This window comes from Melanostigma gelatinosum, assembly GCF_949748355.1.
Source record: "Melanostigma gelatinosum genome assembly, chromosome: 11".
Taxonomy (NCBI): Eukaryota; Metazoa; Chordata; class Actinopteri; order Perciformes; family Zoarcidae; genus Melanostigma; species Melanostigma gelatinosum.
Window position 1 is genome coordinate 19,391,287 of NC_136644.1, and position 25,984 is coordinate 19,417,270.

Genomic DNA, 25,984 nt, shown 5'->3' on the forward strand with positions numbered 1-25,984 from the left:
ATTTAGGTTGTCGACTGTTAGTTGGTGGAAACTAACTATTGAAAGATACCACTTAATTTAGGAAAAATCTGTGACGATAAAATTGAAAGACGTTTTGAGACAAAATTCCTCGGGGTTGTTATCGATCTAAAAATAACATGGAGACAACATATTGACGATATTAATGGTACAATTTCAAATTATAGAGCAATACTGTATAAATCTAGAGCTGTATTAACTTATAAGGCCTTGCATATAATTTTTCTTTTTAACTTTATCGGGGTAATCATAAGGGTACAAAAAGTGAGTCACTCCTTTCGGGTATACGTCAATATACTGTCGCAAATTACTTTGTATGGACAGGAAACATATATTTTAGTCTACTTGCTGTAGATTGCACAGTAAAGACAGACAGTAAATTGGGTAACTACACATGCTAACACATGCCCCCCGCCACAGGTGATATTTATGAGTAAACCATTTATTTGACACTTGAGTCTATCTTGCCCAGAGGGCTCTGTTACATTAACCTCTCTCTCTCCATAGGATGCTGGTTCAGGTGGAGCTGGTCCTGAGCTTAAGGTGCAGGCCATACATGACTTCAATCCAGGTGAAACCGCTGCAAATACTGGCTGAGATAAGACAAGAACACTAACATGAGAAAATATATTGAAAGAATAGTTAGTTTTAACTTTCTTTTTAAAAGTTCTGCATTTCTGGAGCTAGACCCAGGAGGTGATTAGCATAACGACTGGTAGCAGCAACAGCTAGCCTGGCTCTCTCCAATGGTAAAAAATACGTACACGGATTCACTAAATTGTGCGCTTTTAAGGAGTAGGAAGAATGTGTTTATTCAAAGACAAACAGAAACTTAAAAAGAAAGATTTATGATATGTTTGCACTTAAGAGAGAGGGAGAGACGGCTAGCTGTTTCTCCCTGCTTCCCATCTTAATGCTAGGCTAAGCTAAGCTAAAACAAACTAAGCTAAGATTAGCTAAAATAAGCTAAGGTAAGATAACCAAGGCTAATCGCTCCCTAATTCCAGGTCCATAACGCACAGAAAGGAGATTCTCAAAAAAGCAAATAGCCCAAAATGTCATTATTATTTCAAACTGTTATTGTGATGCATATTTTTTTAAAGTATAGATACTAGCTGTTAGAAGATAATCCAAACTAGCATATAACTAAAACTCATTTTTAACAATTATTTGTTGTTTTGCATTTGGCAGAACGTGTTCAGATTATGTTCTTGACGCCATGAACAGCTGTTTGTTCTGCACACACAGAGGGTCCAGGAGAGCTGGGTCTGAGAGCAGGAGATGTTGTGACCATGGTGGAGCAGGTGGACAGCGAGTGGTACAGAGGCACTTGTAGGGGATCTTCCGGTTTCTTTCCCACCAATTATGTCAAAGTACTTGTAAGTTTCAACCATTGAAATCCATTCTTGCACTGCATCGGTCTTTGGTTAAATGTTTCGTATGATTTAGGATTTCCTAAATAAAAGAATTATCATTTCTCCAACTAGTCAAATTCCCCAAAACCGCTCCCTGAACAGAAAGCGAGGCCACCGTCTGCAACAGTCAGGTAAGGTTTTTTTTTACCTGATAAACTCTTTGCACTCGCCTTTACAAACCACCCTGATGAACTAACCCGACATCTGAAAATGTTGCGGCCTCCACTAAAGCGGTCCGAGATGCGTGGCGAGGTTCGACTTTGAGGGGGAGAACAGCGGTGAGCTGTCGTTCTCTGAGGGCGACGTGATCCAGCTGAAGGCGTTGGTTGGACAGGACTGGGCTCGGGGACAGATCGCCGCCTCGACGGGTATCTTCCCTCTTAACTTTGTAGAGGTCATTGAAGATCTGCCTCCAGCCCCAAGTCAGCAGAAGACACAGTCCATCAGGATAGCACTGCCCGGTAAGAGTACCTGGAAGGGCCGAGACTAAATTCATTCACTCTTTTCACAATGTGCCGATTTGGCCACCAAACCGAACCCTAATACTACAGCAGTATGTTATCTTCTTGATCCTCTTATTGAAACAAAAGAGCAGCTTTGTGCATCAGTGTGTGGCGCCTCCCTCTGTGGCATGCCAGGAATTGTTTCTATTTCATGAAATAGCTGTTTACAAAAGGTCTCAACACACTCAGCCATGAGATGAAATCCCTCCTCACAAAGTTTTCCAATCCTATTTTATTTATTCAGTTAGCTGTTGAAGTATAATGTCTGTAGGTTTCTTTATGTAAGAAACAACTTTTCATGAAAAAACTTTGGCATAACTTTGTCTCTGTTTTCCCTATAGTTAGTAGCAGACGACATGGTTATTTCCAGGAACCCTTTCTGGAAAACAATTAGGGACATAAATTTAAGTTTTACCTCCCATCGTGAACTTTAAGATGTTTTATCTGCCTTTTGAGTTACATTCTGGTTGAGAAATACTGAATCTTATTGATATAAATATTACATTTATGGATGTAATTTGTTGGCCGTAAAGTCTGCAAAATAAAATTTTATACTCTGTATAAAAATACAGGAGTATGCAAATGTAACACGTTTTACACAAATTAATTATTGCATACTTTAAATATATTATATAAAGTGTAGAGTGTAAACTCCCCACCAGGTAAAACCCCACAAAAAATACAGAGGAGACACTGCATTATGTCAGTTACACATCAATATGTTCATAATACCCAAGTGTGCCCACAGATTTCTCCTTTTTCTATTTTGTTTCCTGATGGGATGGTATGCGTTTCCTTTTTACTAACTTGTTCATCATTTTTTCCCACAGGCATGGTTGCTCCTCCGAGTACGCACCCTGAAGCGGCCAAACCTGCTCAGGTGACACATGTTCATGTAAACGGACACATCATACACACCCAATGTGTTCCGTAAAACAAACAAAATCTGATCAAATAAGTTTGTTCCAGCTGAATGTTGTAAGTGTGTGTGTAACAATGTCCTCTCCCCTCTCGTCCTGCTCACTCTGTAGGCATCTCAGCCCGCTGTGGAGTGGGGGGTGGCTCTGTACGACTATGATGGGAATTCAGACGGCGACCTGTCGTTTCAACAGGGCGACCGGATCCTGATCAGCCGCCATGTTGACGCTGAGTGGAGCTGCGGCCGGCTCAACGGCACAGAGGGCGTGTTCCCCAGGGCTTTTGTTGAGAGCAGCACAGGTATGAAGATGCAAAACGATTATCATCCTCAGTCCTACTCATTGAACTTATCATTAGTGTCAATAGCGATACATATTTAGAGGGTGAATCATTCTCTTTGGAAAATAAGATGTGAATCTACTCAAAATTACAAATGTGGTGGTGAACTACTTTGTTACACATTCTTCAACCGTCGGGAACTGGAATGCAGTATTTCATCAACAAATTGTGATCTTTTTTTAATTTGATGCCTGAACTTATAATGGTGTTCACAGAATAACAAACATATGTAAAGCTGGATGGTAATCTAAATGTAGCGTTGATTCATAAGCAGTTTTGGATTCTTCAACTGTGCATTTGCACCAACTAGTGGTTTCATTATTTTCCTCCCATCAGTTAGAATATACATTTTTCAAGTGCGATTACTTGACGATATCTCCTACTTTACCTTAATAACCTGGATTTTTACATGAAATAAGGTTCAAATAAAGGTCAGAACCTTGAAAGGAATAAAATGTTGCTACCAGATCAGGATGACTGACAACTTCTGTGATGCATGAATAAAGAAATGTCTACATGTAGAACCAATGCACAACTTAAACTTATCCAAGGATGGTTGTAACCTCGAGTTAATGAAAACACAACCGGTTGAGTTTAGCTTCACCAACATTAGATTATCCAATTCATTGCAGAAAAATGTTTTACTTACTAGAAGCACATGTTACCCCTGGATTCAAATATTGGGAACTAGAGGTAAACTTAATGCAAAATTAGTAATTTTATGCAGTTTAGGCTCCTTTATTCATACCTGCAAACTCATAAGAGGTGAAAAAGGTGACAAGCACCCGAACCCGAAACCCTGTCGGGGGTGCGGTGGCATGCTCCCCGGGAGAATTTTATTTCAAACATGAGCTTTCAAATATAGCATTCTGGTGTACTCCGAGAAGAAAATTAAGTGGACATTTACTTTCAGCAAAAAACAAATGTATTATTCAGTGATGAATCAGTATTTCAGCTCTACTTGAACAGCTGGCTAGTTTGCTTTTTTATTTTTTTCAATCATTATTAACCTTTATTTAGACAAAATCCATTGAGACCGAGGTCTCATTTTCAAAAGTTTCAGTCATAAAAACACAGATGGCAAGAGTAGCGAGAACCATTGCCTGTACAAAAAAAGTGACAAGTTTTCATTGAACCCTGTTACTGTACGGCTTCATATTAACGTCCACTGTTGTATTATATGCATTCAATCCAGTTAAATTATTTAAATGAAAATGATAATCTACTCTGGCTAAGGTAGTTTATCAAGAGTAAAATAATAGCTGTGATCTATACACACCTCTGCATTAGCAACCTGCTGAAATGAAGGTACAGGCACCTTAACCCTCTCATTACTTCAGGGTTCTTGAGAGCAACGTGGGACTGTTCGTCCACTGGCTGTGGTCATCACAGTGAACAGTGTGTACAGTGTGATGAGAGGGCACGTGAGCCCTTGTTGCTGTACTTTATCTCCTTGGAGCAGAGGCTGCATTTAGCATACCCTGCCTGGTCATTTACATTTTTTATTAAAGGTGTTTTAGACTGTCTCCTGGATGGGAGGCTCATAGCCATCGGCCCTCTCCACCTTGGCTCCGGTGTCATCACCGGTTGGCTTTGCAGTGCTGGTGGCTCCGCCCTCACCGTGGAGCTCCATCAGTTTGCCCACTGCAACAGAACACAAACAGCTTTTAACGAAAGGTTAAGGAGGACACTGGCAAATTTAAGCAACTGGATGTTTGAAGTGAAAACTGCAATGATGCTGTCGTGACATTTCATCCATCACGCCTCAAAGCCCATTCAGGATTTCACCTGGAAACCAGTGTGAGCAAACCTGCTTCATCCTTCCACACAACCAATGAAAACAGAATGGTTTTCTTGCAACACCAGGTGATCTCAATGGTTAGTAATCAGGCGATCATCTTGGACCAAAACTGTTCGTCATCATGCGTTCCCACAGTGTGTGTGTGGGCTCCTTTTGTGGAGAAACCATAAAAAATGAAAGAAAATCAATGATTTCTTTGCAAAGATGAGGATTTTGGGCATGCTGGGATACCAAACACGTACATGTTTTGTGACGTGTTTGCGCAAACAAGCCGTAGGAACGGGAGGGGATCGAGGATGCCGGGCTCCTCGCGGAGTTGAACAGGCAAAACCCTTGTCAAATAAATGAGATGACACAATGTGATGATCACAAAGACATTTATTGTCATGTGTATGGAAACCTGCATACACAATAAGAAGCCCAACAGGCTTTCCCACGAGCGTTGGATGTTTCCTCGCTTGGTGTCGCTTTATTTTTGAAGGCTTCAGTGCTTCGTTTGATAGCATTAGCCCACATTCCACACACTGAGCCCTCGGCTCTGCCTCGCTGCCTCCGTTCACAAAGCCGTACTTAAGAAAGTCAGGGTTGTACTTGCGCACACATTTAGACCTTTTGGGGGGGTATGGCACCACTGTCGTCTTCATTTTGTCTTTTTAATAACTTATCCATAACTTTCGCTACAGGCTAGCGGATAGCTGAGTGTCTTCTTCTGCTTATTGCAGCTTGTTAAACAACTGACTGACGCATTACCGCCACCAGGTGGTGGGAAGCTATATTGTAACTGAGCGTCTCATGGATAACAGTAATATCTCTGGTGTCTTCAATTGATAACCTATGCAGTACAAAACTGAAAGTTTTTCGCGGCCCTAGACCAACAACATAATCTATCTTTGAGACATTAAATCGAAATTGTAGCTCTCTGTGTCCTTGCCAACATAAATAAGTTGTTTGTCTCTGTACACCTCAGTCATTGTTTCTCTCTTACTTTCCCTCACTAACCATCAGCTTAAATGGTTCAGCTTCAACCTTTGTTATGACTGATTACTTTGGGTTTTGTAGTCTTTTACTAACATTGGTTTGTAGTCCTTGCTGCATGACACCACCTCTCATGGAATCCCAGCATGTGTTGCCATGACATCACATACACGCACACCTGGTACCCCCATGATTCAAATATATACAAGCTGGTAACTTAGCTTCTGAAAAACCTTTGACAGAGAGACAACTCTACCAAGCAGTCATCTACAGACATGCAAAGTATTCGACAGCCTGCTAAAGACAGCATGGACACTAACAAGAGATACTGGCCGAGGCCCGCTCTGCTTCCGACACCGAGGGTCGACCAGAGATACAGGTCGAGGCCCGCTCTGCTACCGACACCGAGGGTCGACCAGAGATACTGGCCGAGGCCCGCTCTGCTTCCGACACCGAGGGTCGACCAGAGATACTGGCCGAGGCCCGCTCTGCTTCCGACACCGAGGGTCGACCCAAGATACGGGCCGAGGCCCGCTCTGCTACCGACACCGAGGCTCGACCCAAGATACGGGCCGAGGCCCGCTCTGCTGCACACACCGCGGCTCGACCCAACCGTGAGTTTTTATTTTATTATAGTTTTTTTATGTTTTAACTATGCTTTTCACCATGTTTTTACTATGTACTGGCTCTGTGGCACTCTGAGATTTAAAAAAAAAAATGAAAAGTGCGTTACAAATAAAATACATTATTATTATTATTAGAGAGACGAGGCCACAGCTGATCCGCTCCCCGCCCCAACAGTTGAGCGAGACGAGGCCACAGCCGATCCGCTCCCCGCCCCAACCGTGAGTTTTCATTTTATTATAGTTTTTTGTATGTTTTAACTATGCTTTTTACCATGTTTTTACTATGTACTGGCTCTGTGGCACTCTGAGATTTAAAAAAAAAAATTAAAAGTGCGTTACAAATAAAATACATTATTATTATTATTAGAGAGACGAGGCCACAGCCGATCCGCTCCCCGCCCCAACAGTTGAGCGAGACGAGGCCACAGCCGATCCGCTCCCCGCCCCAACAGTTGAGCGAGACGAGGCCACAGCAGATCCGCTCCCCGCCCCAACCGTGAGTTTTTATTTTATTATATATTTTTTTAATGTTTTAACTATGCTTTTTACCATGTTTTTACTATGTACTGGCTCTGTGGCACTCTGAGATTTAAAAAAAAAGTGAAAAGTGCGTTACAAATAAAATACATTATTATTATTATTAGAGAGACGAGGCCACAGCCGATCTGCTCCCCGCCCCAAAAGTTGAGAGAGACGAGGCCACAGCCGATCCGCTCCCCGCCCCAACTGTGAGTTTTTATTTTATTATAGTTTTTTTTATGTTTTAACTATGCTTTTTACCATGTTTATACTATGTACTGGCTCTGTGGCACTCTGAGATTTTTAAAAAAAAGTGAAAAGTGCGTTACAAATAAAATACATTATTATTATTATTAGAGAGACGAGGCCACAGCCGATCCGCTCCCCGCCCCAACAGTTGAGCGAGACGAGGCCACAGCAGATCCGCTCCCCGCCCCAACCGTGAGTTTTTATTTTATTATAGTTTTTTTTATGTTTTAACTATGCTTTTTACCATGTTTTTACTATGTACTGGCTCTGTGGCACTCTGAGATTTAAAAAAAAAAAAATGAAAAGTGCGTTACAAATAAAATACATTATTATTATTATTATTAGAGAGACGAGGCCACAGCCGATCCGCTCCCCGCCCCAACAGTTGAGCGAGACGAGGCCACAGCAGATCCGCTCCCCGCCCCAACCGTGAGTTTTTATTTTATTATAGTTTTTTTTATGTTTTAACTATGCTTTTTACCATGTTTTTACTATGTACTGGCTCTGTGGCACTCTGAGATTTTTAAAAAAAAGTGAAAAGTGCGTTACAAATAAAATACATTATTATTATTATTATTAGAGAGACAAGGCCACAGCCGATCCGCTCCCCGCCCCAACAGTTGAGCGAGACGAGGCCACAGCAGATCCGCTCCCCGCCCCAACCGTGAGTTTTTATTTTATTATATATTTTTTTAATGTTTTAACTATGCTTTTTACCATGTTTTTACTATGTACTGGCTCTGTGGCACTCTGAGATTTAAAAAAAAAGTGAAAAGTGCGTTACAAATAAAATACATTATTATTATTATTAGAGAGACGAGGCCACAGCCGATCTGCTCCCCGCCCCAAAAGTTGAGAGAGACGAGGCCACAGCCGATCCGCTCCCCGCCCCAACTGTGAGTTTTTATTTTATTATAGTTTTTTTTATGTTTTAACTATGCTTTTTACCATGTTTATACTATGTACTGGCTCTGTGGCACTCTGAGATTTTTAAAAAAAAGTGAAAAGTGCGTTACAAATAAAATACATTATTATTATTATTAGAGAGACGAGGCCACAGCCGATCCGCTCCCCGCCCCAACAGTTGAGCGAGACGAGGCCACAGCAGATCCGCTCCCCGCCCCAACCGTGAGTTTTTATTTTATTATAGTTTTTTTTATGTTTTAACTATGCTTTTTACCATGTTTTTACTATGTACTGGCTCTGTGGCACTCTGAGATTTAAAAAAAAAAAATGAAAAGTGCGTTACAAATAAAATACATTATTATTATTATTAGAGAGACGAGGCCACAGCCGATCTGCTCAAAGGACCTCAAGCCAAAAAGAAACGATGGGGCTGCTCGTTCTTCACCAACAAAAAGCAGGAGAACAGCAACAAAACCGGTTGTTGGAGCTGGTTGAGCTGCTTTCGTTGTAATAAGAGAGCCTGAGAAGGCAATCTGGAGGAGAGTGCTGAAAGGTAGCTCCTCCATGTCCACATCTTTTACATGTTGCTGATTGCAAAATTGACTATGGTTTTGAATGCAGGACATTTACTCGTCGTGGATTGTTTCATCAGTATGTTATTGGTACTTTTACTGCAGTGAATTACTTGTCAGTGATTTAAGTTTGGACAGGACTCACTTGGCAAACAGTTACGATACAAACAGTGGTTCCTAACCCTGGCTCCAGATCCTTGACTGGGTCCAAATTCTTGCTCATGAGCAAGAATTTGGACCCAGTCAAGGATCTGGAGCCCCTAACCCTAACCACTGTTTATTAACTGTTTGCCAAGTGAGTTCCCAAACTGAAAATCACTGACAAGTAATTCACTGCAGTAAAAGTACTAATACCACACTGATGAAACAATCCACAACCAGTAAGTCCTGCATTCACAACACCTGAGTCAAGTATGTTCACATCAGCAAGATGGAAGATTGGCAGTGATTTGCCTTCTATTCTTTTGAAATCAAATAAATAATAAAAATGAAGTTGACTGTCTTGGCTTTTCTGACTGAATATACACAGTATAAATACATATCTTTGGTGTTTTGGTGAATATAAAGTAGAAGTGCTGGTATCTTTTTAAATTGTGATTTAAACAACACTGAAGCTGATCAATAAAGCAAACAAAGTTACAAACTGGTTCCCTGAGTCCTGGTGACCAAGGTCTTGCCAATATTGCGGATGTTGAACATGGCTGGTGCCTGGTCTTTCATGACAACCCGACCAATCAGGTTCCACTCACACCTGCAGTAGATCTGTGACTGTACACTGGGACATTCCTCTCTCTGTCACTGCTGAAACTACTCCCTCTTCACCTGACTCAGAGCACAGGCGACGCCCCGTTCCACTTCCTCGTACGAAACCCCAAAAGCAGGCGGTCACAAACGAGGTCAAAGTTCAGACTTTGGTCAAGCTCAGTGAACATTGTGACAGCATTCAATCGGATCCAGAAGCGGTCTCCTCCAATAAGTATTTAAAGGAGTTATTGGAGGTCTTTAGTGTGGATAGCGAGTGTGCGGAGAACAATCAGACGAGGCCTTACAAGGTGAGGATGCAGGTGGCGAAATGAGCACCAACCACAGTCAACGCAATATCCGGGCCAGGATCCAGGCCTTTGAGACCCAGGCTAGCACCGAGGATGGAAACGCGGTTGAGCTGGCCAAACCACAACCCGCACCCAGGAAGGCGACCAACAAACCTTCAGTTGCTGCTAAACCTTCTGTCGCTCTTAAACTTGAGTTAAGCCACAGTGTAAATAATGACTATCAAAACGTATCGATCACAAACGTCCCCCAAATCCCTTCAACCGCCCCAAGACCTGTGCCCCCGAGGAAACCTGCGGAACTACCTGTAAAAGAGGAACTGGAGATTTTACTCAATAAGAGATCACGTCCTTCTGTATTGACCAGAGACAACAGCATCCATGAAGAGGACACGCCACCAGTCCCTCCAGTGAAGCCTTTTAAGGAACCTCTGCAACCCAACCTTAATATAAACAACCACAACTCAACTGCTAGGGTCACAGAGAATGTGTATGTGGACAGTCCAAGTGAGCAGCAGTTTATTTTTATTACTTGTATATTGTGTAAGACAAAAGACAGCGGTCTGTAGCAATGCACTCTACGTAACATTTTCATTATATATTCATTTTTTTGATTAAGATCAAAGATCTTGTCAGATCAAGTATGTAGTGTGTTCTCTGACTTGGGTCCCCTTCAGCCTTAAATCAAAGGGTTCAGCCACATTTATTTGCTCACATTCCAGAGGCCTTTAAAACTTAGTATCTTAAATATTTCGATATTTACTCTGAACTTGTTCTTTTAACAACGAATCAATTCACAAAAATCGTCTCAATCACCGAATAGATGAAGTACTTCTGTGCTGGATCACAAATGACCGACTAAAACGGTGTTGTCCTTGTTTACATTGTGTAAAAACACAGCTACAGTCAAGTGTCTCCTTGTTCAGATCACGTCACGGTCAAACCTGTAGACTGCAATGGAGTATGACACGGAGACCAACCACCATCAGGTCCCCAGCAAAGCCGGTTCATGCGAGTCCCTCTGATACAGCAAATCTCATGTGATAACCGTCAAAATATACTGGAGTTAAAATACTTTCATTCTACACATCACTTCTGGAGCAGAACGTTGTGGTAAAGAGTTTTTTTTTTCTTTCCTCAGTGTCTGATAACTTTGAGGACACGCCCCCTCCTCTCCCTGCTCAGAAGCCCATCGGCTCCCTAAACACCTCAGTGAATCGCAGACAAAGCCAGACGCCCACCCTCCCCCACCAGGTAAGATTTGCATCCCACTGAGAAATAATTAACCAATAAACTCTGCAAACCCTCTGAACACCACAGAAGAGGTGATTTTCACGTATTTCAGCCTTCATTCAGAAATATTGTCTAATCACAGGGTTTTGTGCTATTAGTGTATATGTACTTATAAACTATGACGTGGAACATTTGGATCCCATAAAGTCTCTCTCAATCAGGTTTATCGAGTCTGTCAGCTGTGTTTACTACTGTACAGCTACTTCCATTGACTTACGTGTTGCCTGAACATAAAAGTGCACTACTAGCCTTCTAAAACCGCTCCAAGACATCCATATAGTTGATTCAGCAATGGTGAATAACCTTTGTTGTCCTTTTCAACAGAAAAATGAGGTGCTCCTGCTGCTAGATGAGATAGACCACAATATGTTTGAGTGCCACGTTGGAGACACCAGAGGCAGAGTACAGAAGTCTCACATGATGGTCATAACTCCTGTTTCCTCCGCCGCCGCGCCAGGTCATTATCAAAATCAGCTGTAAAGAAATCAACTGAGCTAAACTAATTTTTACAGGGCCCTAAATGCATCATGACTAAGTCTCGCGATAGCTCGGACACAGCGGGGTTGGCGTTGTGTGAACGTGACTAACATCTTGCTAGCGGGAACGTGCTGCCTGTGACCAACCGGTATGTCTTTCATATAAACAACAGGATAGTTCTTATTTACTGCGAGAAAGTTCGGAAAATCGTCAACTTCTCATATAACGCGATCATTTAAGGCACAAATTACGATATTTCCCAATCGAAGTGGAAATTCGACATGTCCGAAATCCTAAACTGCGTGGAACAGCGGGAAGAAGAGCTGGCTGAAGTTAAAGAAGCCGGAGGAGAAGTGGAGGTAAGATGGTTTTAAAATGGGTAATGTTAACGTTATTGTCTCCTCTCAGCACGGCGGACATCTTTCACGGACGCGCAGCACAAGTCTTAAACTCTGTAACCCATACGCTTTTTTATTTCCCACTTATTCATCAAAGTAGGCTGTTTTAACTTGCAGTGTGTTAATGGTACTGCGGGCTCTTTGAGCTAACTGGTTAGCTAGTTAGCTAGCCGCGGCGCTACCATTAGCTCACGACAACAACAGCTCTGTCCCATTCACTCGGGACTGAAGCTAACGTCACAGCTCAGGGCAGCAACAAGGCCAGCCTGTTTCATAAACGCTCACGCTGCTAGCTCAGCTAGCAACCCTTCGACCATGACGTTAAAAAGTCCCAGCGTGTTTCTTTTATTTAACGTTACTCCCAGTCCAGATTCACTCAGCGAGTTGCTTGTGATTAAAAAAAACCCTCGTGAAATGAACCCCGCTGAGCTGTCCTGTCTGCGTCTTTGTTTTCAGTAGGACAGTGAAGCATCAACTGCTTTTGTAACCGAGGGATGCTGCTTTATACCCGCGACGTGCCTTCCGCTGCACTTTGTGTTTTAAAGTCCTTAAAAATAATTGCTTTTTTTCAGGGTTGCGTTATAGCATTTAAAATAAGATCAAATCAAACAAACTGTATTGATCCCACGCAGGGAAACTGCGTGTCACAGCAATCGAAGTACAGGAACAGACGCGTGGTATAAATAAGTGACAGTAACAATAACTGGCCAGAGTACTACAATACATTATGGGCACCGATCATACTAAAATACACCACAGATAACGTCAAGCAAGGGCAGTAAACACTGTATTTAGCATTAATAGTAAATCCAATGTGTATTGAGACAAATAAGGGACAAATAATATGTTAAATACAAAAATTGCACTTGAGCAAATCAAATTGTGTGGTGGGCAGAGTGTTAGCAAAGTGTCAGCAGTACAAAAACAAATAACTGAAATGTGTGTAATAAAAAGGCTGCATTTCACCGCAGAAGGTTGATCCACTGTGAGTGACCTGCGATCCAGTTTGTGCTCCTCTCAGAACAATGGTAACTGCAGCGAGGACAAAAGACTTGAGGTAGGGCTCCTTCACACCCGATAGGTGGAGGAGTTGCTCAGTGTTTAAGGTTTTGTGTAGGGGAGGTTGGGAGTCCATAGCGAGGAGTTTTTCCATATGCTGTCTCTCTGCTGCTTACTCTGTGTTGTGCAGAGAGCATCCCAGAACAGAGCAGGCAGTTTGTCTCGTCTGTTATTGTTGTTAAACAAATCGGAGGATTGCCAGTAAACAAGACTGTTGGTGTTTACTTTTTTTTTCTGCTCAGGAGAAGTCTGATTCTTCAGATGCTGGAAAAGAGTCATCTTCGGATGGAGGGGCCGATGGACAAGATGCTTCATCGTCCACGACTGTTCCGGGTTACGAGGAGAAAGTGGTACGGCACCTTTTAACGACAGCCTTCACTACATGGCTCACCACTCTGTTGTTGGATAAGTTAACAAGACTGTCTTCCTGTGTATCTAGCTAACAGACCGGACCAACAGATTTGACTACCTGTTGAAGCAAACAGAGTTGTTTGCTCATTTCATCCAACCAGCCGCACAGAAGACCCCCACCTCCCCTCTGAAGATGAAGCCGGGACGTCCTCGCATCAAGAATGATGAGAAACAGAACCTGCTGTCTGTCGGAGAGTGAGTACACGTCCGCACATGTTTTGTTTTTTTCTCATTTAGGAAGGTTACTCCCACTGTGATTATGAATCATCGTTTCTTTTCTGTGCTTTAACAGCAACCGACACCGCCGCACAGAGCAAGAGGAGGATGAAGAGCTTCTGAACGAGAGCACCAAGACTACTAATGTCTGCACTCGCTTTGATGCCTCTCCCTCCTGTAAGCAATGGCCCGTTTTCATTTTGGCTTGAGAGAAAGGTGTATTGCAAATCTATATGATGAGCAGAAGTAATGGTAATGCGTTTTCTTGTCTCTCATTTAGACGTCAAAGCTGGAAAAATGCGAGACTATCAGGTCCGTGGACTGAACTGGCTCATCTCTTTGTATGAGAATGGCATCAACGGCATCCTTGCTGATGAGATGGTCAGTACTTTCTCACAGTCGAAGCAGTTTACCTCTACATTTAAAACGGAGTGACAAATATATGTTTACATGCTCTGCTGCTTCTTAGGGTTTGGGGAAGACTCTGCAGACTATTTCCCTGCTGGGTTATATGAAGCACTACAGAAACATCCCCGGTCCCCACATGGTGCTGGTGCCCAAGTCCACCCTCTACAACTGGATGAATGAGTTTAAGAGATGGGTGCCTTCACTCCGTGCAGTCTGCCTGATCGGAGACAGAGAAGAGAGGGTAGGCCGAGTCAGAATATTACTATTGTCTGAAAAGCCCAATGTAACTGGAAATACTCACCATAATGTGATATTTTACTCTGTAATGCTTCCTTTTTGTTTGATTTTAATGTGTTTTTGCAGTTACATTCATTCCAAGTTACACCAGCTTAACTTTTAGCATTATTTATTGACAAGTTAAATCATTTCATTGGTTTCCCTGATGGGGTATTAGTAGTGATATTACTGACTGTGTGTGTTATTAACAGTGTGCACAAGATGTTTTTCTCGGGTGGGAAATTGTCACTGAGGGCTACGGCCAACTTTAGCTTCACTAATAGAAAATAACTCAAATCTACAATTCTAAAAGGCTGAATGATTTTTGCATCACTTTCAGAATGCCCTGATCAGAGATGTGCTGCTGCCTGGGGAATGGGACGTGTGCGTCACCTCCTACGAGATACTCATCATTGAGAAGGCAGTGTTCAAGAAGTTCAACTGGCGCTACCTGGTCATTGACGAAGCTCACAGGATCAAGAATGAGAAATCAAAGGTCAGACAGCCATTGAAACAAACTGTACATTTACATATGGCGGAGCCACTTTCACAAGATTTCCTAAACAAAGCAATTTATGTCCCCTAGCTGTCAGAGATTGTGCGAGAATTTAAGACCACCAATCGTCTGTTGCTGACTGGAACGCCCCTGCAAAACAACCTTCACGAGCTGTGGGCTCTGCTGAACTTCCTGCTGCCTGATGTCTTTAACTCAGCCGAGGTAAGCATCGCCTCGACATGAACAAGATCAACGGGGACTTTCACTCGAAGATGAGGGCTCTTTCAAGCTGGAATCCCTAGTTGCACTGATGTGGTCTGTTATTTAGAAGAAAACTGCTCTATATTCTGGCATTAATTACATTTTCCCCCAAAGGACTTTGATTCCTGGTTTGACACCAACAACTGCTTGGGTGACACAAAGTTGGTCGAACGTCTTCACACTGTAAGTATTGAATTTTCCTCAGGTCAACCTCCAACTAATCTCTGTACATTTCCAGATGTGTTCCTCTTATGTGGGTTAAAGCACTCCTTTTGAGCGTCCATTTTTTATTTTTTTTTAATATAGGTTCTGCGTCCTTTCTTGCTTCGTCGTATAAAAGCCGACGTAGAGAAGACTCTGCTTCCGAAAAAAGAGATCAAGATGTATGTGGGCCTGAGTAAGATGCAGCGAGAGTGGTAAGCATCCCGAGTCCAGCTTTAATTTGTCCTCAGCTTCTTTGTCCGTACTGATATTAAATTGTTCGACACTATTATGTAATATTACCTCCTGTCACAAACCATCAGGTACACGAGGATCCTGATGAAGGACATAGACATTCTGAACTCAGCAGGTAAGATGGACAAGATGCGTCTCCTGAACGTTCTCATGCAGCTGAGGAAATGCTGCAACCATCCGTACCTTTTCGACGGAGCCGAGCCGGGTCCCCCGTACACGACGGACCTTCACCTGGCGGTGAACAGTGGCAAGATGGTGGTGCTCGACAAGCTGCTTCCCAAGATGAAGGCTCAGGGTATGTAGATGTTCATGCTGTCATTCCAGCAGAATTTATTATTATCTTTAGATGGAAGTATTTCTATTTCAGAATCCTGAAATCTAGAATATTAAGATACAAAAGGAACAACACCTGCGTTAACTATTCATAAGTGGTGGAAATGGTACTCTGTTTAAAAGTACCAACACCATAAAATACTTTATTCCACAAGAATCCTACTGTATTCAAATATATATTTATTTTTTGGACTCTTCTCTAACCTTTGCTCTTGTTCTGAAATATAATAATGATGTACTTACTTTCCACCACTATCATACACCCAATACAGTTAGACTCAAGTGTCTGATCTGTTCCATAGCTTAGATCAGACCGAATGGAGGAACCACATCTCTACTACACACAGCACATTCCCAGAATCGATCAGTTCAAACTGTGAAAGGACTGCGTTAGGACGACACTACGTTGACTGATCGTACCGTCTTTCCTTCTCTCCAGGTTCTCGTGTGCTCATCTTCAGTCAGATGACCAGAGTGCTGGACATCTTGGAGGACTACTGCATGTGGAGGAACTATTGCTACTGCCGCCTGGATGGCCAGACGCCGCACGAGGAGAGACAGGTGTGGCGCTTGGGTCTTGTCTTTTCTCAGTCCACTATAAGATGCATTTTTAACAATAATCCATGTCGTTTTCATGTGTCTTTGTGTGTTTTCAGATCTCTATCAACACATTCAATGAGCCAAACAGTTCCAAGTTCATCTTCATGTTGAGCACCAGAGCTGGAGGACTGGGTATCAACCTGGCTACAGCAGATGTGGTCATCCTGTACGACTCCGACTGGAACCCCCAAGTTGACCTCCAGGCCATGGTTAGTGCTGAACGGTAGCGAGGAGTTACATGATCACATTTCCTTTTCCCTGAAAGTAAGCACGGATGCTGTAGAACTTTGATTTCAGATGCACTGGACATGACCAGTTTTATGTTTTTTTTTAATCTCAGGACCGAGCTCACAGGATTGGTCAGCAGAAACAGGTGCGCGTCTTCCGCTTCATCACTGAAAACACGGTGGAGGAGAGGATTGTGGAGAGGGCCGAGATGAAACTGCGCTTGGACTCCATTGTCATCCAGCAAGGTAACTCCTTTTTCCCCCCGTCCTGTTGGCACAGAAAAGATCTCTGAGAAGTTGGGACAGTACACAACATACCAATAGGAGAGCCACAAAACTGTCATCTTATTTGTTTAACAGGAAGACTAGTTGACCCCAGCGCAAACAAGCTGGGCAAAGATGAGATGCTGTCCATCATCCGCCACGGAGCCACGCACGTGTTTGCTTCCAAAGAGAGCGAGATCACAGACGATGACATTGACGCGATCCTGGAGAGAGGTGAAAGGAAGGTGAGTCTGGATGCAGGAGAGGAAGATGCTTTTTGGTTTTTGTTTCTGGTTTTTGAACTTGCCATAAAATGAACACTCTGATATTGTCATTTGCTAGACTATGGAGATGAAGGAGAAGCTGTCTAATCTGGGTGAGAGCACTCTGAGGAACTTCACCATGGACACAGAGAACAGCAGTGTGTACAAATTTGAAGGAGAAGATTATAGAGAGAAGAAAAAGGTAAAAAAAAACAACATCAGTCTTTAACTCCAACCAAAAGATCTGTTTGAGACTTTACATCGTTTCCTCTCCTGGTTCTTCATTCAGGTCATTACCAACTGGATCGAGCCGCCCAAGAGAGAAAGGAAAGCCAACTATGCTGTGGACGCCTACTTCAGAGAGGCTCTGCGAGTCAGTGAGCCCAAAGCGCCCAAGGTAGGGAGGAATCACTTCAGAAACACACTTAGGATTTAAGGCATTCATGCAACAGAATATGTAGTTAAACTCCTGGTCTGGATGGCATGTTATCCTGGTTGAGGCATAACATTTGTTTGACTCCATTTCCCAGGCTCCTCGCCCTCCCAAGCAGCCAAATGTCCAGGACTTCCAGTTCTTCCCGCCGCGTCTTTTTGAGCTTCTAGAAAAGGAGATTCTGTTTTACAGGAAGACGATCGGCTACAAGGTAGAGAGATGTTTTTCTGATGAGAATTAAATCATTTGTACACGCATGTAGAAATGTCTCTTAATTCAGTCTGTGGGTGTGTCTCTTTAGGTTCCACGTAATCCAGAAATGCCGAATTCGGCCCAGCTCCAGAAAGAAGAGCAGACTAAGATCGATGAGGCCGAGGCTCTCACAGAGGAGGAGCTTGAGGAGAAGGAGAACCTGCTGCAACAGGTACTGATTATTCCCCCCAAATGCAATCAATTTCAAGGATAATATGCCGCAAGACCTAATTAAGTGTTTTGTGTCCTAGGGTTCTAGATTGTGCATATTTTGATCAACTGTACCTTCATTGCAGGGATTTACTATTTGGAACAAACGTGACTTCAACCAGTTCATCAAAGCCAACGAGAAGTGGGGAAGAGACGATATTGAGAACATTGCCCGAGAGGTTGAGGGTAAAACGCCAGAGGAAGTCATGGAATATTCTGGTAATGACGATGTGGTTTTTTTTTTTTTTATCCACTATGTATCTCACAGGCAAACTTCAGAATTCTTTGCATACCAATTGAATTTGTGCTGGTTTGATCCTTCAGCTGTGTTCTGGGAGCGCTGCAATGAGCTGCAGGATATCGAGAAGATCATGGCCCAGATTGAGAGAGGAGAAGCCAGGATCCAGAGAAGGATTAGCATCAAGAAAGCCCTGGACTCAAAGGTAGCCGACTGTCAACCATGTAGCTGATCATTCGTCGCTCAAACTACCTAATTAGCTTAATCTCATTAAGCGTCGTGTTAAAACACTAACTCTTAATCTTGCTTGTGTCCTCATCACATTATCTGCTCTTCCTGTTTAATTCATTCACGATCCCTCACCGTTTCTCATCTCCGTGCCCAGATTGGTCGCTACAAGGCTCCCTTCCATCAGCTCCGTATCTCCTATGGCACCAACAAAGGCAAGAACTACACGGAGGAGGAGGATCGCTTCCTCATCTGTATGCTGCACAAGCTGGGCTTCGACAAGGAGAGCGTGTACGACGAGCTGCGGCAGTGCATCCGCAACTCTCCTCAGTTCCGCTTCGACTGGTTCCTCAAATCCAGGACTGCCATGGTAAACGTTGGCTTCTTTTTTGAAACTATTTCTCTTTTGTTGTTATGAATGTTTTTAAAAAGGTTGCTTTGAAAATGATGTTTGGTGCTGTGTTTAGGAGCTACAGAGGCGATGCAACACCCTGATTACACTGATAGAGAGAGAGAACATGGAGCTGGAGGAGCGGGAGAAGGCTGAGAAGAAGAAACGCGGCCCAAAGAATGCCTCAGTAAGTTTCAAATCCATCGCACGTTGAAGGAAGCAAGCCACTTGATAATTGATGCCAAATAAGTGCTGAGGTTTGCTTCCCGGCCCTCTTACTCTGGATGGTCGTCGACTTTAATGTCACGACTCGTGAAATCTCTCCTAATAATCTTCTCCTCCCATCCAGGCCCAGAAACGGAAGTCGGAGGCAACCCCAGACGGTCGTGGACGCAGGAAAAAGCTCAAGTTGTGAAGCTGAACTTAAATCTACTGAGTACAGTGTCAGAATTCGAGGGCGACAGCCATCTCCGGTATCATTAGTCCTAGTGTCTGTGTTTGTTTGGCAGGCTGTGATAATGTACTGTGTGGAACCCAGATGGACTGACCTTGTTGTGTTAGGATTTAGGAAGTGCTCCTTCACAAGCCTGCATTGTCACTTGCCTAAAACACAGCTGCTGCGCTGGTTTAGTTTTTTATTTGCTAGTTGTTTTTTACTAGTACTTAATTGAAAAAAAATGTATTTATGCTTGTTGGTTGTACCACATTCCATTGCTTGAGGCGATATGTACCGATTTTATTTTGAAGAAAACATTTGTTTCTTTTATCTTCCTATGTGAAGTAGAAAATGTCTCCTTTGAACGTAATAAACTTCCCGTTTTTTACAAATGTGTGTACTCTGGTAAATAAGACACTGATTCAAAAAAAAAAAAGGACATTTATATTTGGCAGTTGAAGTGTACATACATCCGAACTCTTGAAATTGACACAAAATCAATAAGCCATAGAAGTCTGCGAACTGGCACATTGAAATATATATATGGTCACCTGTAGAAGAATAATTCAAACTTTTAAACTGCACTTACAATTTTCAGGACTTGATTGACAAACCAGAGAGACATATCGTTAATCATTTTTCAAGTTTCACCAGGGTGTATTAATACTGTTTTTCATAGTCCTACATTGATATGTACACCGATTAGTTTTGCATCTGAATTCAGCCACATTGACCTGAAAAAAATGTAATAAAAACACATTTACAATCCCTTTCAATGACACCATATTAGTATTGTTACTCAGCAGTGGGCAGGTACACTGCAGGCTAAAGCACAACAGTTAAATACCAATACTAAAAATCATTTATCACGTCATTCATTAAGGTCAGCTTCAACTAACACTCAGTCCATTTTGCTCTACTCGCCACAAAACAAACAAGGTGAATAATACAAATAAAAACTAATTATTTTTAAAGGAGGAACATAGAAAACCATTTTCTCTCATGAAATTCAAACACGTTTGAATTGGGATTTTCATGCATTTGCAAACACTGGGTAAACGGGTTATTTTACAACTTGGCAGCCAATGAAGCAGGTGAATTCTTTTTTTGGGGGGGGGCTCTTCTTCGTACATCCATGATTCAAAATAGGATGCAGTACATCACAGCAAGAACAAACCATCAACAGAGATCAATAAGTCCCTGAAAACTCATTCTGCGTTGTAAGCCCCAATCACTGACTTGTTGTGCTGTCCCTCAGGTTGTACTGGGCTCTATTCAGTGCTGCAAGAGTTGAGCTGTAAAGGCACAATGGTGGAGGAGACTATCGTAGTCTTTTTAATAAGGGGCAGGTGTTTGAGGTGGAACTGGTCCACATCTAGACCTCAGAGTTGTCTGAGCTGCTCCACATGCGCGCTGGGCCTTGGCTGTAGGCAGAAGAAGAGGAGGTGGTGTAAGGAGGGAACTGGGTCTTCTTCTCACTCTTCTTGCGCCGCAGCAGCAGAATGACAACGGTGGCGATGAGGCAGATGAGAAGGATCAGACCTGCGATGCCCACTAACATTGGCAGGGTGGAAGTGTCAGCCAGTACTCTGCCAGAGCTTTCCAGCAGGGGGCGCTCCAGTAGGGGGTCACGGTTCGGGGCCCAGGGCTGGCGCTGGCTGACCACCATGCGGTCCGCTCGGTCCAAAGCGATGTGCTGGATGTTGGTGCCTCGGTTGTTTTCAACACCGATGTCCTGGGCCACGCCACGGTCAGAGAAAGCAGGGGCGGCACGGCGGTGGCGGCGGCTGGCCAGGTCGGAGGTCTCAGGACCTTCAACAGAGGACATGCTGTGATGCAGGTACTCCACACTGCGCTTGCCAATGTTGCGGTTGGCATTTTCTCGGGAGCGGACTGTGTAAATCGTGTGGATGAACCATTCTCGACCAGCAGCCACCTGCAGAAGAAACGCATGTTTCAATCCATATCTGTGTGTACCTGTTGATACAATGCATGAATATAATGAATTTTGAGATACAGACCTGGAAAAGTGGAGACGAGGAGAGTGTGAAGCCATCTGATCCTGGCTGTCTGGCCAAAGGCAGACCTCCAGGTGTGTCTTGAGCCAGTGTGGCCTTAAAAGCAACGTCACCAAATGCTGAAGCTTGAGTCTCTGGCTGGGCCTTGTCCTGCAGAACAACACACACAGAAATAAGACATGACGTCTGCTTCTCCACAACTCCTTAAAGTATATTGTCCTTGTGGTTTTCATTGCATCTTACCAGGATCTTGAATCTGTAAAGCAGAGAGGGAGCGTCTGCCAGGCAGCCGTACTCCTTGTTGGTGGGGTTGTACTTGGGAACGTAGCCGTCTGCTCCAGTGCAGAGGAAGACTTTTTCAATGCCGCAGGAGAAAGAGTCCCCCAGGTTCTGGACTGGGTCCACCATCACACGGCCGTATATCATGGAGCCTGAAGCCAAGAACAGATGAAATTGAAGGTGGGACTATAACATGGGGTTCTCAGAGGGTTTTAGTGGCGCTCAGCTGTAATGTTGACTAAAATACACTAGGGCGCAGTGTTGTAGTACCGTCTGAAAAAGCAGCATCAGTCCCTTCTCCAAAGCCCATGGAGCCGTCAGACAACCACAACTCCCTCTTGGACAGCAGGAACATCTGAGTGTTGAGGCTGAACTCAGCTGCAACTGGGTCACTCACCTGGAGCCCAAAAACAAGAGTTACCGGACACAAAACAGATTCTCGGTGAGACTGAAACCATCTTAACAAGACATTTTGTCGGAAATGTCGTTAACTTTTCTGGACAAATTAAAACTACCTAGGAAACTATTAAAAGTCATTCAAATCTAAATGATTGTTAAGATGGTCTTTTTGTAGTGTTATCTTAAAAAAACATCAGTGTTCCTGCTTTGGACCTGACTGTAATAAATGCACAACTAAATAATGCTGGGGTGTTTTTGCCAGGATATCAAGGACGAACCTGCTGGAAGCGAATGTCCATGTCGAACGTAAGTGGCTCTCTCGGGTGGCAGACAGGAGGGATGCTGAACTCCCCATTGGGTGATGCAATGCAGGCGGTCAACTTCACCGTGTAAGTCCCGGAGTAGTCTCGCACCTATAGAGGGGACGCAGAAACACAGAAACAATCTTAAAGACTGTCTATGAAGTTTATTTCACCACAGCTGGCAGGTTTTGATTGCATATCGACTCACAGCAAAGTCTGAGACAAAGCTCCACTGCTGCATGGGCTGGTTGTAAGTCGGCTCAGTCCTGACCAGGGCGAGAGTGAATGTCAGCCCCGGGTGGTCAGCGCACATCACCATGGATGACACGCTGGTTCCTGAAAACAAACACGTAGACAGTCATAACCCTTTTTCGTCCAAAATACAACTAGCAACAGTCTACTTTTTGTGTTCTTTAAAGAGTGACCTTCTACGTTGTTTGTGTCACTTGCTTCCTAAATGGAAATGCTGAAGGGCCATTTTGACATTTGCTGAAATGACACTTTTGCACAGGAAGGACCCCCCAACGTGGAACTCCAGAAATAGATGAAGAGAGGATGTCGGCCACAGGGTAATCCAATAGGAGGTTGCTGTATAGAATGACCACACTGGATGGTTGTAGGGTATATGTGTGTGTGTGTGTGTGGCTGCCACCCTCTTACCTGGATGAGACATAACAAACTGTCCCCTGAAGCGAGCCTCTGTCTTGAAGTTAACCACCAGACGTCCCTCCTCATTTATACGCATGCTGGTTGGGTACATGGCTCCTATGAGAACAGAGAAAAGGTTTTTACAGCGCTTCACACGTGGACCAGCAGCACCAGCAGGGAGCAGCATCGCTCTGAGAACATACCTTGTAGCTCATTCTCAGGTGGGCTGCCGATGCCGTCCTGCCACAGAATAGCTGTATCGTACACAAAGGTGAGTTTGAGCTCTGACTGCAGGTCAAAGTGCTGCCAGCCTCCCACAGCCACCGGAGAGTGGAAGACGTAGGACACAAACAGAGGGACACGCAGGGTGACGTAGGACTGGACCAGGTTCAGCACCTAAGGAAGAGAGAACTCAGTCATTATCAGGGATGATGTAGGAAGTACCTCTGTGTGAGTTTGAAGGCCTGGTCACACCTGAATACTTTGACCCTGGGAGTGAATCCATTGATGAATCCATTCTGGTGTAACCGGTCCTTAAAAAGGTTTGACTCTGTAGTTTTTTTCCCTTTATGCATGTCCTACCTGTCCATCGGTGCCTATGGAGCCTCCACAGTCATTCAGCAGCTCCGACATGTCGTAGTAGCTGGTGAACTCCCAGAGGCAGGCCTCCAAGTTGAGGTTCCTGTAGAAGCGCAGAGAGTTGGCTGAGCGCATGAGCGGGCTGTACTGGTATGGTGAAGTCTCGCCAATGATTTCAGGGTTCTTTGTTGCATCGGTGATGAAGCCGTGGCCTGTTTGGATCTCATTGAAGTCCAGCAAGTTGGAGCAGCGGTGGTTGCCCACGCGTGTGCCGTCTGGACTCAGGGTGAGCTCAAAGTTGGACAGAGGTCTTGTGGAGATGACTGGTAACATGCCTGTCGATATTGAAAAGCTCGTTACTATTCTGGGTCTTTGTCAAGATTACTAAACAATAAAGACGAATGTTCACTGCTCACCATCCATGTGAGGCATGTTGATAGTGAGTTTAATGAGGTTGGGGAAGTCGGGGTCATCGGGACCGGTGTAGCGGATCTTAGCAGAGAACGGTTCAGCTCCAACAGTGCCTTGGACACGAGGCTGACACATACCTGCAACGATTTAGAAGTCAGTCAAAACAAGGAAGTCTTTACTGAGTATATATATTTGCATCTGTCCAATCAGTGTTTCACTCACCCTCCTCCTTGCTGATCACAGCAATGGGGCTGGACAGCTCCAGACCGGCGTCCCCATTGGCATTGAAGGCTCTCGCTGCACATTGAACCCTTGAGCCGGTCTGGAAGTAGATCGAATCCAAAGTGACGGACTTGGTGTTGGTGAAGAAAGTATTAGTGTCCACTTCCCTCATGGGGCTGGTCACTCCATCTGACCCGGTGGGGGCGCTGACCAGCCAGCGATACTGAGTGAGGGTGTCGTTGATGTTCTCCGCAGAGCAGATCGAGCCGGTTTTGTCAAAGTCGTTGTACTTGGGGTTGCAAGCCTGCAAGGGATGACGAGACATATGGCAACTGAAAAACGAAAGAAACCTGGAAGTACGTGTGGCTGTCAAAAGCAGCAGAAGCATTTACACTCACCGTCACACACACAACAGGGTATCCATTGGGCGGGTGGGGCTCGTCTTTGGTTTTAGCTGTGTCATCATACATGAGCAGGGAAATCACTTGTGGCACGGCGGGGAAGGTAACATCCGCCACACTGTCCATCTCCTCAATGTACACAATGGCCTTGTTCATCTAGCAAGAAGAGGAAAAGCATCGTTCCCTGGTTGTCAACTTTAAAATCGAGCCAATCTCAACTTTCATTCATGATGTCTGCCAAAGTAGAGCATCCTTTCGCCATTCCTCCAACACATTTCGTCCTATATCTTGCTGAAGTCTAGGTACGTAACATATCTGAATCTGTGACGTGAGCGGTGCATGCCTGATGTAGAGTATATGGGTAGAATGTCGCAGTTCTGTTTATAGGTCTGCCTACTGTTTGGCTCTGCTGGGGACATTCCGCTCAGCATCTCATTCCAGAGGGAAAAGCTTTTTATAAGACTCTGTGGTTCAGGCGCGCTGACAGCAATGCCAGCTGCTGCCTGGCTATTTTAACACAGGCTGACATGACAGAGGCGCATGCTCATGTGTGTAGATTTGCAGCACTGTACGTGTGCACATATAGGACTTGCAGGACTACAGGTTTATATTTGTTTGTGTGTGTGTGTGTGTGTGTGTGTGCTGTGTAACCTTTGTGTCACCTGTATTTCAGCCACCATGTTGTCATCAGGCTTCATGTGTACAGTGAAGGCCTCTCTCATCTCTCTCTGACCATCAAACAGGATCTCAATCTCCACAAAATGTTCCTTTTCGCCCTCCTTGAACTCAACATCTTAGACAGAGACACAGCGAAGTGAGTGAATATGAAGAGGCACTGTGCAAGCTACCGCGTCACTTTGCAGCCAATGAACCATGTCCTTACCCTCTGACAGTGGGTTGTAGTCTTCTCCGGAGGTTGCAGAGCCGTCCTTGGTGTGCACTCTCACCACTGACACCTTTGAGGTGTCTCCAACACGCAGGATGGGAATAGTCACTACAGCCACGTCACCTTTGACCTGAGGTTCACGCACACTGTACTTGATCTCAGAGAAACGGATGATGGGCTCTAGAACGGGAAGAAAATCACAATGACCAGAATTATTATTGTTGTGAGCCAAAACAACACAGTCATATTTCTTTTCTCAAACAAATAAATAAATAATAATTCAATAATTTAAAAATAAATTTCGGTGGCCTGTTTTGGCCGCA

The 25,984-nt window shown here is 44.0% G+C and overlaps 3 protein-coding genes across 3 annotated transcripts in view; 2 read left to right on the plus strand and 1 right to left on the minus strand.

Moving 5' to 3' along the window:
• Nucleotides 1-1,269: 1,269 nt before the first annotated feature.
• LOC306785041 (SH3 domain-containing protein 19-like) lies at nucleotides 1,270-9,917 on the plus strand (the record flags this gene model as incomplete). The annotated part of the gene is made up of 7 exons (XM_079279267.1): nucleotides 1,270-1,397; nucleotides 1,506-1,564; nucleotides 1,665-1,894; nucleotides 2,767-2,816; nucleotides 2,968-3,154; nucleotides 6,293-6,583; nucleotides 9,673-9,917. The coding sequence occupies exons 1-7, from the start codon at nucleotides 1,311-1,313 to the stop codon at nucleotides 9,915-9,917; spliced, it is 1,149 nt and encodes a 382-aa protein (XP_079135393.1). The 5' UTR covers nucleotides 1,270-1,310.
• A 1,872-nt stretch (nucleotides 9,918-11,789) lies between these two features.
• On the plus strand, nucleotides 11,790-19,910 carry smarca5 (SNF2 related chromatin remodeling ATPase 5). Its single transcript, XM_079278788.1, has 24 exons — nucleotides 11,790-12,019; nucleotides 13,360-13,467; nucleotides 13,557-13,723; nucleotides 13,821-13,921; nucleotides 14,025-14,125; nucleotides 14,214-14,393; nucleotides 14,769-14,924; nucleotides 15,015-15,146; nucleotides 15,300-15,368; nucleotides 15,492-15,601; nucleotides 15,710-15,936; nucleotides 16,414-16,535; nucleotides 16,631-16,783; nucleotides 16,915-17,047; nucleotides 17,162-17,310; nucleotides 17,408-17,530; nucleotides 17,618-17,725; nucleotides 17,859-17,972; nucleotides 18,063-18,185; nucleotides 18,310-18,442; nucleotides 18,548-18,666; nucleotides 18,847-19,059; nucleotides 19,157-19,267; nucleotides 19,430-19,910. Exons 1-24 carry the CDS (start codon nucleotides 11,942-11,944, stop codon nucleotides 19,493-19,495), a joined length of 3,096 nt encoding a protein of 1,031 aa, XP_079134914.1. The 5' UTR covers nucleotides 11,790-11,941; the 3' UTR covers nucleotides 19,496-19,910.
• A 27-nt stretch (nucleotides 19,911-19,937) lies between these two features.
• Nucleotides 19,938-25,984, minus strand: part of frem3 (Fras1 related extracellular matrix 3) — a 29,471-nt gene continuing 23,424 nt past the window's right edge. The window contains exons 11-24 of the mRNA XM_079278785.1: nucleotides 25,659-25,841; nucleotides 25,438-25,568; nucleotides 24,773-24,931; nucleotides 24,375-24,678; nucleotides 24,158-24,289; nucleotides 23,745-24,076; nucleotides 23,366-23,558; nucleotides 23,175-23,279; nucleotides 22,723-22,850; nucleotides 22,491-22,625; nucleotides 22,084-22,210; nucleotides 21,778-21,965; nucleotides 21,538-21,684; nucleotides 19,938-21,452 (exon numbers count right to left, since the gene is read on the minus strand). Coding sequence (XP_079134911.1) covers nucleotides 20,892-21,452; nucleotides 21,538-21,684; nucleotides 21,778-21,965; nucleotides 22,084-22,210; nucleotides 22,491-22,625; nucleotides 22,723-22,850; nucleotides 23,175-23,279; nucleotides 23,366-23,558; nucleotides 23,745-24,076; nucleotides 24,158-24,289; nucleotides 24,375-24,678; nucleotides 24,773-24,931; nucleotides 25,438-25,568; nucleotides 25,659-25,841 — 2,825 coding nt within the window. The 3' untranslated portion in view covers nucleotides 19,938-20,891. The remainder of the gene's footprint in view (nucleotides 21,453-21,537; nucleotides 21,685-21,777; nucleotides 21,966-22,083; nucleotides 22,211-22,490; nucleotides 22,626-22,722; nucleotides 22,851-23,174; nucleotides 23,280-23,365; nucleotides 23,559-23,744; nucleotides 24,077-24,157; nucleotides 24,290-24,374; nucleotides 24,679-24,772; nucleotides 24,932-25,437; nucleotides 25,569-25,658; nucleotides 25,842-25,984) is intronic.